This window comes from Mesoplodon densirostris, chromosome 8 (genome assembly GCF_025265405.1).
Source record: "Mesoplodon densirostris isolate mMesDen1 chromosome 8, mMesDen1 primary haplotype, whole genome shotgun sequence".
Lineage (NCBI taxonomy): Eukaryota > Metazoa > Chordata > Mammalia > Artiodactyla > Ziphiidae > Mesoplodon > Mesoplodon densirostris.
Window position 1 is genome coordinate 89,320,900 of NC_082668.1, and position 16,584 is coordinate 89,337,483.

At 46.7% G+C, this 16,584-nt stretch overlaps 1 protein-coding gene across 1 annotated transcript; it reads left to right on the forward strand.

The window, feature by feature from the left end:
- Nucleotides 1–8,224: 8,224 nt before the first annotated feature.
- On the forward strand, nucleotides 8,225–10,102 carry SP5 (Sp5 transcription factor). The gene is made up of 2 exons (XM_060107366.1): nucleotides 8,225–8,275; nucleotides 8,957–10,102. The coding sequence occupies exons 1-2, from the start codon at nucleotides 8,225–8,227 to the stop codon at nucleotides 10,100–10,102; spliced, it is 1,197 nt and encodes a 398-aa protein (XP_059963349.1).
- The last annotated feature ends 6,482 nt before the right edge of the window (nucleotides 10,103–16,584 follow it).

Here is a 16,584-nt window from a genome sequence, read left to right on the forward strand (position 1 = left end):
TCAGCAATGACTTGACCTTGTACCTTTTCTTTTAATTGAAGATTTACAATATTGTGTTAGTTTCAGGTGTACAGCAGTTATACATACATATATATTTATACATACATATATATTTATTCTTTTTCAGATTCTTTTCTATTATAGGTTATTACAAGATGTGAATGTAGTTCCTTGTGCTATATACTAGGTCCTTGTTGTTTATCTATATATATATATATATATTTTTTTAGAAGATGTTGGGGGTAGGAGTTTATTAATTTATTCATTTATTTTTGCTGTGTTGGGTCTTCGTTTCTGTGCGAGGGCGTTCTCTGGTTGTGGCAAGCGGGGGCCACTCTTCATCGCAGTGCGCAGGCCTCTCACTATCACGGCCTCTCTTTTTGCGGAGCACAGGCTTCAGATGCGCAGGCTCAGTAGTTGTGGATCACGGGCCTAGTTGCTCCGTGGCATGTGGGATCCTCCCAGACCAGGGCCCAAACCCGTGTCCCCTGCAGTAGCAGGCAGACTCTCAACCACTGCGCCACCAGGGAAGCTCCGTTTATCTATTTTATACACAGTAATGTGTATCTGTTAATCCCAACTCCTAATTTATCCCTCCCCGCCCCCTTTCCCCTTTGGTAACTTTGTTTTGTTTTCTATAACTTTGTTTTCTATGCCTGTGAGTCTGTTTCTGTTTTGTAAATAAGTTCATTTGTATCATTTTTTTTTAGATTCCACATATAAGTGATATATGATATTTGTCTTTTTCTATCTGACTTAGTAGGATAATCTCTAGGTCCAGCCATGTTGCTACATACCTTGTACTTTTAAATGAATAAATAAGGAGCTTCCCCCTTGAGTTTCACTTGGCATGCCCCGCCATCAGAAGTTCCCTCCTGCAGTTACACTTGCTTGCCTCTCTCTGCAATTCATCAAAGGAAGGCCTCACACCTCCACTGCAAACACCCAGTCTCTAGGCTCCCCACCTAAAACCGCCCCCTCTTTCTAACATTTCCTTTTAACCACATCCTAAAACACACACATGAGGCTTTTGCCTTGACCCTGCTATCTGATCCAGCTGCGGCTTAGACTAATCCGCTTCCTGTCCTCACCTCAGTTCTGAGAGTGGATTCTCAAAGCTTCCTCCCAAATCAGACAGACTCTCTGTTTCGTCCTACCCTTTCTCTAGCCCTTCACCCCACCTTCGATGCCCTTGGTCATGTCCAGTGTTCTTACTCATCTCCCACGTCTACATTTTTTTTGTTTTCTCTGGCCTTTCTTGATTCCTTATCCTTTGGCTGCTTTGATGGTTCCTCTCCCTCTGTTCATCTTCTAATTGGGGTTTCCTAGCAAATTCTGCTGTAGCTTTTCTCTACCTGCTTGACCTCCACTCACTTCAGTGAGCTCACTTATTCCACCATTACTACTTCCCCAAAATTCACAAGTCCTTATCTCTAGCCCTATCGCTGGCTTGCACTGCCCACTCTCTACACTTCTGGCTTTCTGCAAGCATTTCCCCATGAACATCCAGCCTACATCTTAGACTCAATTCAGCCCAAAACTGAATTAAGGACTTCCACTTAACTCCAATCTGTCTTTTTTCTTTAATCTCCCACTTTGTCAGCAATTGAACCATTCTTGCTGCCTCACAGGCTAAAACTTTGAGTTCCTTTTGATTTTTTAACAGCTTTATTGAAATATAATCAGGTAGCACACTATTTATCCATTTAAAATGCACAATTCAATGGTTTTTAGTATAGTCACAGAATTGTACAACCATCACCACAATAAATCTTAGAATATTTTACCCCCACCAAAGTCCCCAAACAATCGTTTCCTATTCTCCCCTCCACACAGGGCCTGGTAACCACTGATTTACTTTCTGTCTCTGGATTCGTCTACTCTAGACATTTCATATAAATGGAAACATACTATATGTAATCTTTTGTGACTGGATTCTTCCACTTAGTATAATGTTTTCAGAGTTCATCCATATTATAACAGGTATCAGTATTTAAGACATTTTTACAGCTGAATAATATTCCATTGTATAAATATAACACATTTTGTTTATCTGTTCATCAGTTGATGGACATTTGGGTTGCTTCTACCTTTTGGTTATTGCGAATAATGCTGCTATGACATGCATACAAGTTTTTGTGTGGACATATGTTTTCAATTATCTTTGATCTATATTTAGGAGTAGAATTATAACTATGTGGTTAACATTTTGAGAACTGCCAAATTGTATTTCAAAGTGGCTGCACCATTTTACATTCCTATCAGCAGTTAAGAGTTTCAGTTTTATCACGCCTCACCAAAACTTACTATATTTTTCATCATAGCCATCCTCGTAGGTGTAAACCAGGACCTCATTTGGTTTTTATTTGTATTTCAGTGATGGCTAATGATGTTGAGCATCTTTTCACGTGCTTATTTGCCTTTTGCATATCTACTTCGGAGAAATGTCTATTCAAATCCTTTGCCTTTTTTAAAAAATTGGGTTAAAATTGTTGAGTTGCAAGAGTTCTTTATACATTATGGATACAAGTTTCTTATTAGATATATAATCTCCAAATATTTTCTCCCATTCTGTGGGGTTTTTCACTTTTTTGATGGTATCCTTTGAAGCACAAAGTTTTAAATTTTTATGAAGTCCAATTAATCTATTTTTTCTTTTGCCACTTGTGCTTTCAGTATATCTAAGAAGGTGTTACCTAACCCAAGGTCATAAGGCCTTACTCCTATGTTTTCTTCTATGAGTTTTATAGTTTAACTCTTGTATTTAGATCTATGATCCATTTAGAGTTAATTTTTATGCATGTTGTAAGGAAAATGTCTGACATCATTCTTTTACATATGGATATCCAGTAGTCCCAGCACCATTTGTCAAGAGAGGGATCTTTTTAATTATTCCCTTTGTTTTATCTCTTATTCCAACCTGTTAATCAAGTTTTGTTCTTTTTCCCTTTAAAATGTCTGTCACTGTTTCACTACCACACCAGTTCCCAGATTAGGCCTTTACCATCTCAAACAGAGATATCTGCATCCATGTCTATCCTTGCAAGCCCTCAGCAAGCCAACCTTCCTAAAGAAGGAAATTTAAGAAATGAATTGAATTTATGTAATTCACCTGCTCAGGAGCCTAAAGTCCTACTACTGAATACATATAGCATCAGGGCCAAACTCTTCTCTCTGATTCTCTAATACGGCCTCACCCAGTTTATACCAGCAAATCAAAGAGGCAAAATTTCATCTTCCATGGTTATTCAGCTCCTCCCTGAAGGGGAGTTCTCTTTCCTTGCTGTACTTTCCCCTCCCTTCTATGAACCCAATTAAAATTCCATAGGTCCTTAAAGGCTCCTTCAAACCCCAGCTCCCTGATAAATCTCCCTTAACTACCCCAGCCTTTGCCAGTGCTCTCCTCTGTGTCCCTACTGCATTTGTGTGTTCCGTAGCACCAATCACTATGCAGGTAACACTGGTACACACAATTCTACGCTACAACCCAACACCAATAAGCATCTATTGAATAGCTACTGAAGTTCACAGCACTGAACAGGCATGACACATGTATGTGAACATTGTTTCCTTCTGCCGTCAAGTGGGGGAGTCTAATTGGATGAGATAAAGTGTCCCTCCTAGATTTAGAATTCCACTTCTTCCTCCATTACATACTGATCCAAATTTGAAGAGTAAGCTTAAAGTTAACTCAAGGTTTCTAGCTGAAACTTTCCAAAGCCAAGCCAGTGTTTTCCAAAGATTCCTAGCATTGTAATTCCTTGCTACAAAATGCTCTCGGCTGTAATAACGATCCCGGCCCTGTTTCAGGCGCGAGCATTAGGGCATCTGTGATTTGGTTTGCAGTTTAAACTGTGAGATGGCTCCAAACCCTCACAGTTAAGAGTGTGTCCGATTGCAACACCCCCTCCCTACCCACCACTATTAAAAAAAAAAACCCAAAAACTTTCAAATTGAAGAGGCAAAGTTTGATCTCTTCCCTATTGAGAGCTGAAAACAATAGCAGCTTTCTGCTCTAGCATAACTTCAAAAGGCTGCCGAGTGACTGCTCTAAGAATACTTGGTTGTAGATGACAGAAGAAACGCACCAGCCTCCTCCTGCGACTCTGCTCTACTAGCATGAGGGAAATTCTGACCCCTCCCCTCCCAGCACCTTTAATAAAACAACCACTGATACTGTATTAACTAGGCGGATGCGCGATCTTGGACGGTTAAGGCTTTGGCAGACAAGGGGCGAGACTGGGCGGTCAAGCAACACCCTGCTGTAAAGAGCCGGTGAATTAAGAATTTGTCGAAATGACCTAAATCATGTACAGATTTTTTAAAAATCAACTGAAAATGGGAGACCAGTTGGATTGACCCCAGGGGCAGGAGTCCCCTGTTGCTGCAAGAAAATGCCTGAGGCGAGGTACCAGGCTCGGCGCGAAGTTGCAACCCCAGAGCTCTCAGTAAACACTTTTTTTTTTTTCCTGGAGTAGATTCCGGAGCGCGCACACCAGGTCAGTCCATCACGCTAATGCCTGTGCGGGTTCACCTACCCGCCTCTCCTCGCAGGTAGCACCTGGTCAGCACTTGCCCGCCCGCGAAGAAACCGCGAGGCCAACTTCGCAGCCTCGGAACACTGCTGCATGGAGAGCTACTAGGAGAACGGCTCCGCTGCGCCAGCAGCCGCCGGGAGGCTGGTATTCCGCCTCCCCGCCCGTCGTGGTTAAAGTTTGCTCCCCATTCGCCGCTTCCCACCCCCGCCTCCTGCCTCCGCCCTCAGGCTGGAGGACCACAGAGGAGTTCCTGGGTCCTCGGTGCACAAACACACCCACCAACAAAAAAAGCCCATTAAATCTTCCCTCCTGCGAACTCGCGCCCCAGCGGATACCTCTTTGAACCGACCCCTCCCCCGAAGCCCCCACAGCCCCCGCGCCGTCTGGGGCTCGCCCGGCCCTCCTGGGCTCACTCCCTCCTCCCGGCTGCGCACTTTTGCAGCGCGCTTGGTCTTTGATGTCTCTTTACATTATGGCAGAGCAGCCACACGCTCTTCCCGGGCGCAGGGCTTTGTGTAACGGAACTGACATTTGGCCTTAATACCTGTATCTCTTGGTGATTGCAACAAATTTCAAAAATAAATATTGTACTTTGATCTCCCGGCATTGCATTTTTAATGGACGCTCCGAACATTACTTCATTAAGAATAAGTTTTTCAGGAGCCCCGAGTGCAAAGGGAGAGAGGCTAAACAGCACTTTGTGAAAGTCTCTCTCCAGACTTCAGCTTGCGCCTGGGAGGGCTGGAATCCCGGCGGGTGTTCACAAATGGAGGAGAGGCCCAGAGCCAGGACTTCAAACAGTCAAGGGAGGGCCTACCGTGCGCCCGCACAATCCTAAACACTTTGAATGTATTTACCTCTTTTAAGCCTACAAGGACTCTACAAGGTGAGCATTGCTATAACCCCCATTTTACAAATTGGGAAACTGAGGCACAAAGCGGTTGTGTAAGTTGCTGGCCCAGGTCATCAGCCAGGTCATCAACTAGAAAGTGGCATCTGGAAATCGGCCTTCAGATTCTCAGAGTTGGAGCTCTTGACACAAACCCACTACTCTCTCCCTGCTGGCCATTGATGGTGGCTTATTGGCTAACGGGGCATCTTGGAGAAAAAGTTCTCTTCTATAACAACTATGGAGATATGAATTGGCGTCTCTTGCCTTTTTGTTAAAATAGTGAACAAATTCGGCAAACGAGAATGTCTTCTAGCCTGCTTGGCCCAGCCTGCAGCCACCGATAGTGGAGGTCGATGAGCCCAAAGGAGCCCGAGAGGAAACTCACTAAGGGACCAGACCCCCTTCGACAGTGCCGACAGGTGCCTGCGTGTGTGTGTGCACCATGGGACTCCCTGGCCTCTGACTTGCAGGCGGGAAAGGGCTCCTTCCCCTCCCAGGCTTCGCGGGTAATCGATTTTCTGGACGCGGTGTGGACAAGTGTAGGTCTTCCCGGCCTCCGAAGCAAAACACTAAGTCCCCTCTCTTTCCTGGCTCCCGGAGCACTCGGACCTCCTCTTCAGGAGCCAGACCGCGGCGGCCGAGCTGTGCAGTCACTGCTCACCGTTCCTGGGTGACACCTTGTTACAGAGAAGAGGGGCGTGCAAGGACGGGACTTGCGAAGCGCTCAAGCATAGTATTTGGGCTGCATTCGGCCCATTCGTCTTCAGCAAGACGTTTCTATTTTGCTGGCGGGCCCTGGGTGTGGGGAAATGGCCTGGTGGCATAGCGTCCTGACCCCTAATGCGAGTGCAGAGGGCACCAATACACAGCCCAGACTCCGAATCAGAAGCCTGTTGGTGTTGGGGTAACCGCTGGCGCCGCAAGGCTAGTTGGACCACCTGATCCAACCTCTCCACGTCAGTCCCGGCTGCTGTGCGGTACCCGGAAGGACCATACGCAGGAAGCCTGGGCGCGAGTTGGCTCAGAGGATCCCTGCCCGGTCGGCCGCGTCGCAGAGAGGAGGCGGTGTACCCGGAGGCCGCAAGTGGAGCGGGGTTGGCCAAGCCCAGGCGGCCCACTCTGCTGCGCCGTTCCACGGAGCGTGGCCGCCGGCTGGAGGCCTCAGAGGCCATTCCCGGCCCCTAATGCCCTCCAGCGCGGTGAGGACACCGAGGCGCCCCTCCTGCTCTCCCGGGTGAGGAGATCTGGGTGTCCGTACCTCCCCTGCAGGACGCGTCTTGCGCCGTGGGCCGGAGGAAGGCAGGTGGCCTACCGTCCCTCCTGCGCCAGGCATGGCTGGCAGCGAGGGTTTGGGGAGACCACACTCTGGAGAGCGTTTTCCTGACTCTAGCGAAGCACGGCCCGCGCCTGAAGAAATTTCTTTTCTTTACAAAGGTGCTGGGAACAACAGTTTTTATTGACTTTTCTTTCCGGTTAGAGAGCCACCCTCGTGCTATTTGTGGTTTGCTCAACAAGAACAGCTACGGGCTTCCTCCACCGCGCCTTACTTTTTTCGGTTAGTTCCCTGTAGGTGTGTGCGGCTTGCAGGCGTGCGCACTTGCCTGGCCGGGCTTGGCGCCGGGGTGGGGATTTCTAGCATCTCTGTGGGTTTCAGTGGGGCTTACTAGCGGTCAGCTTGCCTGCTCCGAGAGAGAAGAGCAAGACTCCAAACATTTCCCCCTCGAGTTGCTCCGAGTGTCCCGCCAAACTTAGCTTTGGGGGTAAGCGTGGCCCGGGTGTTTTTCGCAGGCTCACTATTCGCAAAAGTTGTGGCCCGAGAACTTCCAGGTCGCCAGCAGGAACGTCGCAAGAGAGGCGGGCGGCCCTGGAGCGTGCGCGCCACCCACCGCCGCCCTGGGCGGCCGCCCGGCCCCGCCCCGGGTCCCAGGGCTGCTCACCGCTCCGCGGCGGCTGGGCTGGGGGAGGAAGGGGGAGCATGAGGCGGGCGGGGCTCAGGGCGTCCCAGGTTCAGCCCCGGGAATTCCCTCGGGTCCAAGGTGTGCTCGGGTCGACGACGTGCTCGGGCCGTTGCCTGTGCTGTCCGGGTGCCGGGTGTGTAAGTACCGGGGGCGGAGAGGAGAGAATTACCCTCATCTTCGTCTCCAAGTCCCGCGCCTGGAAGCCGAAGGCAGATTTCTCTGGAGATAGCAAAGATACTTTGTCACTTTGGGCGCTGCCTTGGCGCAAATCTGTAATTGCAAGGGAGCGGGGGTGGGGGGGAAGAGGGGGATAGAGTGTCTCAAGCAACCCAAGCGCGGGTCTCCAGGCGGCAAGGCCCCCTTTGATCAGGAAAATCCAATTATTTGTGTATATACATTTCCCACATAGTGATTACTTCATTAATTGTCCCGCCTTTATCTCCTCCCTTCCCATCCCCCCTAATAATCAGTTCTTTTATCCAGACCAACAAACACACCATAGGAGCTTTGTGGATTCAAAGGATTTGCTTTCGCTTCTGAAAGAGCCGCTATTCTTTGATGATTGGGTAGCGGCAAACTTCAAAGCCATAAATCTTCCCTCTGACTGGCTGGCGGCCCAGCAAAGTCCTTATCAAATTCTTGGAGGTGAGCCTGAAGCGCTCAGACCGCTCGCGGGGCGAGCGAGCGGGTTGCGGCGAGGGGCGCGGGCGGGGAGGGCCCTGGCGCGCAGAGAGGGCGCCCGGGAGGGACGCTAAGGCGGCCCTTCGTCCTCGCCTTCGGGTCTCCATGCCTCAGCAGCGCCCTGCACCTCAGCCAACGGCCCGCAAGCCATAGGCATGGCCGCCGTGGCCGTCCTCCGGAACGACTCGCTGCAGGCCTTCCTCCAGGTCAGGGCTGGGCTCGGAGGGGGCGAGGGAAAGGTGGGAAGGGTCATGTCTGGATCTTTCCTGATATTCTGTGCACCCTGAATTTCAAAGGGAATCCCGCACGGTGGATGCCAATGGAGTGAGACCTAGGGGTGCCCACACCAACTTCACACTGAACCCTGGTGTCAAAAGAGTGTGGCCTTTGGGAGAGGGACGCGCGTATCCGGGGGTTGTTCGGAGGTGCGCGTCTGGCTGAGAACCGGTCCCAGCTCACCCCGCTGGGCCCTCCTGGGGCGGGCGGAGGAGGAGCGCGAGAGTAGCGTGGAAATGAGAGCTTAAAAGGTGGGAGGGAAGGCGGATGGGCAGCGGGACTGTGGGTGTTTCCAGACCCTTTCTGGCCGCGGAGCCGGGAGTGGCACGTCGGATCTCTCTCCCCTCCCACTTTGTGCCTGCCTTCCTCTGAGGCTAGATGGCGTCTCTTTGCACCAAGTAGTTTCACAGGAAGCGCTCCCGCGCTCCGCGTCCAGGTAGCGCAAGCACCAAAAGTTTCCCGGGACTGGTGGGTGCGTGCGTGGTGTGCGGTGGCGGGGGAGGGGCGGCGGTATAATAGCCGGCGTGGGTGTGGCGGACCGGCCCGGAGACCGCGCTTGGAGCGCTAACCTTTTGTCTCTTCTCCGCCCTCCCCTGCCGCCGCCTATGCAGGACCGCACCCCCAGCGCCTCCCCGGACCTGGGCAAGCATTCGCCCCTGGCGCTGCTAGCCACCACCTGTAGCCGGATTGGCCAGCCGGGCGCTACGGCGCCCCCGGACTTCCTGCAGGTGTCCTACGACCCCGCGCTGGGCTCGCCCTCCAGGCTCTTTCACCCGTGGACCGCCGACATGCCGGCGCACTCGCCCGGCACGCTGCCATCCCCGCACCCCAGCCTGGGGCTGACGCCGCAGAAAACGCACCTGCAGCCGTCCTTCGGGGCGGCGCATGAGCTGCCGCTTACACCCCCTGCAGACCCCTCGTACCCCTACGAGTTCTCACCGGTGAAGATGCTGCCCTCGAGCATGGCGGCGCTGCCCGCCAGCTGCGCGCCCGCCTACGTGCCCTACGCGGCCCAGGCCGCGCTGCCGCCCGGCTACTCCAACTTGCTGCCGCCGCCCCCGCCGCCTCCGCCGCCCACGTGCCGCCAGCTGTCCCCCAACTCGGCCCCCGACGACCTCCCGTGGTGGAGTATCCCGCAGACCGGCACCGGTCCGGGAACCTCGGGGGTTCCGGGGGGCAGCCTCTCCGGCGCCTGTGCGGGGGGCCCCCACGCGCCCCGCTTCCCGGCCTCAGCGGCCGCCGCTGCCGCCGCCGCCGCCGCCGCGCTGCAGCGGGGCCTGGTGTTGGGCCCGTCGGACTTCGCGCAATACCAGAGCCAGATCGCTGCGCTGCTGCAAACCAAGGCCCCCCTGGCGGCCACGGCCAGGAGGTGCCGTCGCTGCCGCTGCCCCAACTGCCAGGCGGCGGGCGGCGCCCCGGAGGCAGAGCCGGGCAAGAAGAAGCAGCACGTGTGCCACGTGCCAGGCTGCGGCAAGGTGTACGGCAAGACGTCGCACCTGAAGGCGCACCTGCGCTGGCACACGGGCGAGCGGCCCTTCGTGTGCAACTGGCTCTTCTGTGGCAAGAGCTTCACGCGCTCGGACGAGCTGCAGCGGCACCTGCGGACTCACACGGGCGAGAAGCGCTTCGCTTGTCCCGAGTGCGGCAAGCGCTTCATGCGCAGCGACCACCTCGCCAAGCACGTCAAGACGCACCAGAATAAGAAGCTCAAAGTTGCTGAGGCCGGAGTCAAGCGGGAGGACCCGCGGGACCTGTAAGCCCACCCGGGGGCGACTCGATGCCTCTCCCGCCTCGGGCTCCCTACCCAGCACCTCTTCGGAGAGGTTCCGGTGGCCTGTGGGCAGCCGGCCGAGAGGAGACCCAACAGAGGCACTTACTTGCCCCTTCCTGTTTGCCCGCCTCCCAAAAGCGACGCCAGGCCTCCAGCACCCTGGCCGGCCTGCGGACAGGGACCGTGTGCCCAGGAAGATCAGGGGAGGTAGGGTTGAGAGCTCTGCGTCACGAAAGAGCAGTTTCAGGCTCTGAACCATTCCCACCATCTGGGAGACCTACAGTTTGGGGGGACTACCCTGGGCTGACCTTTGTATATAGGAAACGCTGCTGAAATCAAAGCGGAAGAACCTTGAGGGATTTGAAATAGTGCTGGGTTTTTTGCTAGGACTGGGCCGGGCTTTGTACAGGTTATTTAATAGCTTTCTTAAAGAATAATTATAATAATTATAACATTAATTAAAATGTTACTTTTGTCCTCAGCTCCATGCAGAGCTACAGCATGAAATGTCTCTGTAAAGCAATCAGCAGTTGCAGCGTGAAAATAAATACGTTAACTCCGGGGTCACCTCGGGAAGACCCCGCTGAGCCGGTCTCATTTGATCTTTTCTCCTTCCGGGAGGCTTTACAAAGCTGTCAGGTTTCACCGGGAATTTGAAGGCTCCTGTAGGTTGTCTCTGTCGGAGGCTTCTTTGGTTTGGAAGGTTCTGGGCAAGTGTGTCGGGGGCAAAGATGCAGAAAGTAGGAGGGCAGGGTCAGTTTTGTGGTAAACAGATTAGGGCAAGGTTTTCCAGTCCCACCTTGAGTTTCTCACGCGGCCTTAGGACTTGACCAGAGACTGTCGGGCTTCTCTTAAAAGTTGATACCTGCTGCACGTACAATACACGATCTTTTTATCTGGCGAATTGCCTGTGGCTTTCCATTTGTTGGTACTCTGAGAGGTCACAGGCGAGCTGCGCTTCCTCCTGGCAGCCGGCTGTGCCGCTGTCTGCAGGGGTACTACTAACTCGAGGATCTGTTCACAGATGAGATTTTGGAGAGTTACAGAGAAACTAGGGGCCCTTGTTCAGGTTGGTCTTTGCTTGGGAAAGAAGCGGCTCTTCTGTATTTCAGCCCCGTCATGATACACAACCTTGTCTTGCTTGTTTTCTTCTTAATCCTTTTGCCGTGGCAATCTTACCAGTCTTGTTTCACAATAGCCTCTTAGGGATTTCTGTTTAGGCCTGGAAGTTTAGTTCCATTTTGTGTCTTGGGACTTTATTTTTTCAATCACTGCGGTAGACTAAGATTTTCTCAGGGAGGAGCCAGGAATACTCATATCTAGGTTTCTCACCTGTCTCTAAAATGTGAAGTTTTAAATGTGAAGTTTACAAGTGTTTTTTCAACTCAGCTGACTCCTGGATGTTTTCTAATATGTGAGTTTTTAACCTGAAACCAAAACCTTAATCATCTGATTTAGAACTAGCAAAGAAAAGAAATTGTTCTCAATTTTGTTACTATGTTAAACTGGCTGGCATCATTAATGCCAAATTTCAATGGAACTGAATAATTTTTTCATGGTAGTAGAAATGTATATAAATTGATAGGATTTCACAGTTTACACACTGCTGTTACCTTGCCTTTCGTTTGAAGTCAAACTGAGGGTAAGTTCTTAAAAACCAGGAGCGTTCTGCTTGAGACTTACTGTATTAAGTAAAACTCAACCAGCAACATAGTTGAGATGAAAATTACTTTTATACTCCTAAGAAATAGCATTTTTACTTTGTAACTTGGGACAAGGTGGTAACTATTAAAATCATTGTGGGACTATGCCTTAGAAGCTGTTACTCTCATTAGAGATTTTGGAACTATTTAATGACAAAATGGAATGTGAGTCTTTAGGGTTCTTTACCTGGGAAGGGCAGTTTGGGCTGGCTAAATTCTCAAGGCTGTGACAGTTTTGCAAGCAATAGTAATAAGAAAGTTGCTACACAGTAACATTAATATGCATTTAAATGTGTAATCTTAATATACATCAAGATAGATGAGAATAATTTCTGTGAAGAGTTACAGAAACTCTCACATCTGAACCATACCCTGGGATTGACTTCAGAGCCAGAAAAGGTTTTTTGGCAGATGATAGGGAAAGAGGAGTCCTCGTTAGAGGGTGAAAAGACCAAGGGCTTTCTTTGGGAATTTTGAAACGATTCTCTCATGTGAAAGAAAATGCCCTTGGTAGAGAAAGAAAACTGGCAATTTTGAAGTGACTCTACTAGCTATTATTGACAGCTACGATCATTTAGCATCCGAACAGGTGAAGTGTTGAAGATAAAATTTCCTTATAACTTTAACTTTGTTGTTAAGAGAGAAAATAGGTTAAATGTATGAAATTTTGTATCTAAGCAGATAAGGTGTTGAAGATAGTTTTCTTATAACTTTGTGGTGGTTAAGAGAAAGATAAAATATATGGTATTTATCTAAAAATACAATATTTACAATTTTAAAAAGCAGAATGAAGTCATTTGATGACAAATCACTTTCTTAGTTTTTAGGTAATTGAACCTGGAAATTTTAAAAGCTTGATAAAAGTATAGACTCTAAAGACTGTTCCTTATTGTCAGTGCAAATCTGTGTTCCAATTACTTTAGAAAAAATATTTATGCCATTATCCAAATAGAAGCCAGGAAGTCACAATAATGTGATATTATTGTCCAAGTGTAGGAAAACATTTCATGTTTATACTGAAAAATAAGCTAATAAATGCTCAGAAATACAAGTTTGACAATGAAGAAATGTATTAGATTATGTAAGCTTTTAGAATGTGAACTGCTGCTGCATGCTTTATTTGGTTCATAAAACTGCAACCTACTATGGTATTAACCATTTATAACTTTAAAAAATTATTTTAAAATAAATCAGTATGCAAGAAATATATGCACAAATGATGTGAATTAAGCACATTTAATTTAATGACATTCAAATTAAAAGAAGTTCAGAAGCAAATTACTTTTAAATGTAAACTGAAATTTATTTTTTATTTGGAATTTTGCCATCATCAAAAAAGAAAGTTTAATCCACCAACTGAAATCAAGGCTTTACTTAAGAACCCCAGAACCAAATTCAATTGAGTTAAAAACCAATTGAAGAAACTATGATAATGATGGCCTCAAATGTCAATAGACATTTTGTTTAAGCAACTGTTTTAGTAGCATGCAAATACAATGTAAAGTGTCGTATTTTAGAAAATTCTAAAATAAGTGTGATATGATTACATTGTTTAACACAATTGATAAATGAACCATTTGACCAAAAACTTGGAAACATGGAGAAATTGAGTTATCAGTAATTTAGGTAATTTGGAATTGTATGTTTCTGAACTTATTAACAACACTGTGTAGTTTTCTGCTTTTCTGAAGGGAAAATTGTGCAAATTTGCCTTTTGCTGACCACTAATTTGGAATAGTTTTGGTAATGAATGAAAGTAAATTATGTTAAATACAGCTACATTATTCACCATCGTGTTAAATAAGTCTTTTCTAGTTTCAGTTAAGAGTTTAAATCTTATAACTATGTTGTGTATGTTGTTTTAACTTATTTTCCCTTAAGTCAATCAGAAAACACATGCCTATTTAAAAAATTAACATTGATGAGATTGCTTCTGGCAGAAACCTACGTGAAACAATATTTGTAGAAAAGGCAGTTTTTCACCCCAATTTGCACTCCATTTCTATTTTAATACTATTGGGTTTTAGATATTCAGTTTAAAGCAGCATCTGCAGTGTTTCCCATCTGTTTTGGTTCTGCTGTGAGATTTTCCCAGAACCTTTAGCCGTAGCTATACCTTCACACTAACGTGAACACCTCCTCAGTTGTTTAAGGCTCTAAAATTGCAAACCACTTTTACTTGTGTTAGCTCACCACATTAAATAGTGACAAGTTGTGGTAAATTGACATTATCTCACTGGGAAATCATCTGTTGTGGAATCAGATTCAAACCTCAAGCTTTGTTTTCTAGTAAATGTGATTATGCTTTGCTAATGGCCCAAACTGAGGGCCACTCAAAACAAGTCATACTAATGTTCTGTTAAATATCATTTCCTTCCTCTGGTTTGCATGGTAGAGGGGAACTTAAAAGAGTATGAAACCAGGGGCAGCTTTGACATGAGGACATGTGCCAACATAGTTTGATAAACTAGGAACAAATAAGGAAAACATCTAGATAGAAAGATGTATGTTGGTAATGAGACATATATTTAGATTAATACACCAAAATGACAGGTTTCAGTATTGGGCCAGTGTAATTGTAACCTGATTCATGTGGCATTCAATATATATAAACAGGGACTTCCCTGGTTGCGCAGTGGTTAGGAATCCGCCTGCTAATGCAGAGGACATGGGTTCAATCCCTGGTCCAGGAGGATACCACATGCTGCGGAGCAACTGGGCACGTGCACCACAGCTGCTGAGCCTGTGCTCTGGAGCCCGCGAGCCACAACTACTGAGCCCGTGTGCCACAACTACTGAAGCCCGTGTGCTTGGAGCCCATGCTCTGCAACAAGAGAAGCCACTGCTGTGAGAAGCCTGCGCACCAAAAGGAAAAGTAGCTCCCGCTCGCTGCAACTAGAGAAAGCCCATGCACGGCAACGAAGACCCAACGCAGCCAAAAAAAAAATTATATATATATATATATATATATATACACAAATATATGTATATATATATATATATGTAAACAGTATATTTTTCTCTGGTGTTCAGACTCGACACATTTTTGCATAAAGATATTTGTGTCAATTCCTCCTCCCTTGATTGTTTTTAAAGAATCAGCAATGTTTCAAGTTAATTTATGGACATTGTAAAATAACTTACATAATGTTACTTCCTAAAATGAGTAAGTGATATTGTTCAGCAAAGATGTAATCAAACAGCTATGGACCTTCATCATTTTTTTTGATAGTTTCACAGTTGTTTTACTGTTACAGTTTATTACCAATTGAAGATTTGCATGTGATGATTGATACAGTATTCATTTTCATGCTGACGTTTTGATGACTCCCCTTTCTAGACTTTATATACTTCTCCTTCCATGTCTTTAGTGATTATGCTGAAGCATAATCCTCAATGGGGTATTTGACACTTAATTCGTAATTCAACCCATGCATGTGAACTGCAGTAGTTTCTGCACAACACATAATAAACTATATTAACTAATATATTTTGGTTGTCTACCTAACACCAAAATTCAATTCAGGGGAAATAAATCAAGTTCCTAGTTTGATACAGATCTTCCTTGACTAACGATGAGGTTACCTCCCAATAAACTCATCGTGAGTTGAAAATACCGAAGTTGAAAATGCGTTTAATACGCCTCACCTACCGAGCATCATAGCTTGGCCTAGCCTACCATAAACATGCTCAGAGCACTTACGTTAGCCTGCAGTTGGGCAAAATCTAACACAAAACCTATTTTATAATAAGGTGTTGACTATCTCATGTAATTTATTGAATATTATACTGAAAGTGAACAACAGAGTGGTTATATAGGTACAGGATGATTGTGTTTCGGTTGTTTACCTTGGTGGTGGCGTGGCTCTCCGGGAACTGTGGCTCGCTGCCCTGCCCAGCATCACAGGAATACCCTACAGCATATTGCTAGCCCAGGAAAAGACCAAAATTTGAAGTTTGGTTTCTACTGAATGTGTATCACTTTCACACCATCATAAAATCAAAAAATTTTATGTCAATCTATCATAAGTCAGGGATGCCTGTATATAAAAATCTGCAGCTTTCCCTTCTCAAAACGTCGTTTCAGCATTATGAAGATTTGGTTTGCCCATTATAAAATGGAAGTTTGTTTTATAGCAAAACTATTTAATTTTTTTTCATTAGTTGCCAAAACCCTAACATCAAAAATACGCTAAAATTTTCTGAGGTCTAAGGCAGTGTCTAGATATCACCTGATTTGTTAATACAATGTTAAACCATTCAGTCACATGGATGCTTTTTAATGATTCTGTGTTTAGCATAATCTAAAACACGGATGAAAAACATCTGGCCCTTAGCTTAATTTCATCCAATTCACAAGGCAAGTATCAAAGCTAAATCCTCATTTATGCTTATGGTTGGGAAAATGTGTCTTAAGTTGAAAAGTGTTTGGTGGCAGTTTCCTAAAACTCTATGTAAGGTACCATGAAAGCTTATTTCTCTTATTTCTGTCTTTGTAAGTTTTATTCTTATATTCTGCATGTCTCTTTACTTGTGGATCCCACGTCTTCGACGTATTCGTGTTCATCTCTAGCATGGAAACTCATTTTGTGTCGTGTGTCTCTCTTCCTTTTCTTGATGTATTTATGCCCGTTATTTTATTTTGCTCCCTATAATGCAGGACTTGACAGGATTCTAAACTCCAATTATTTAAAACCTGTTGTATGTTTAACAGACACATATTCCTTGGTCTAAATTTTACATGTGAGTGAGTTAAATTTAGAGT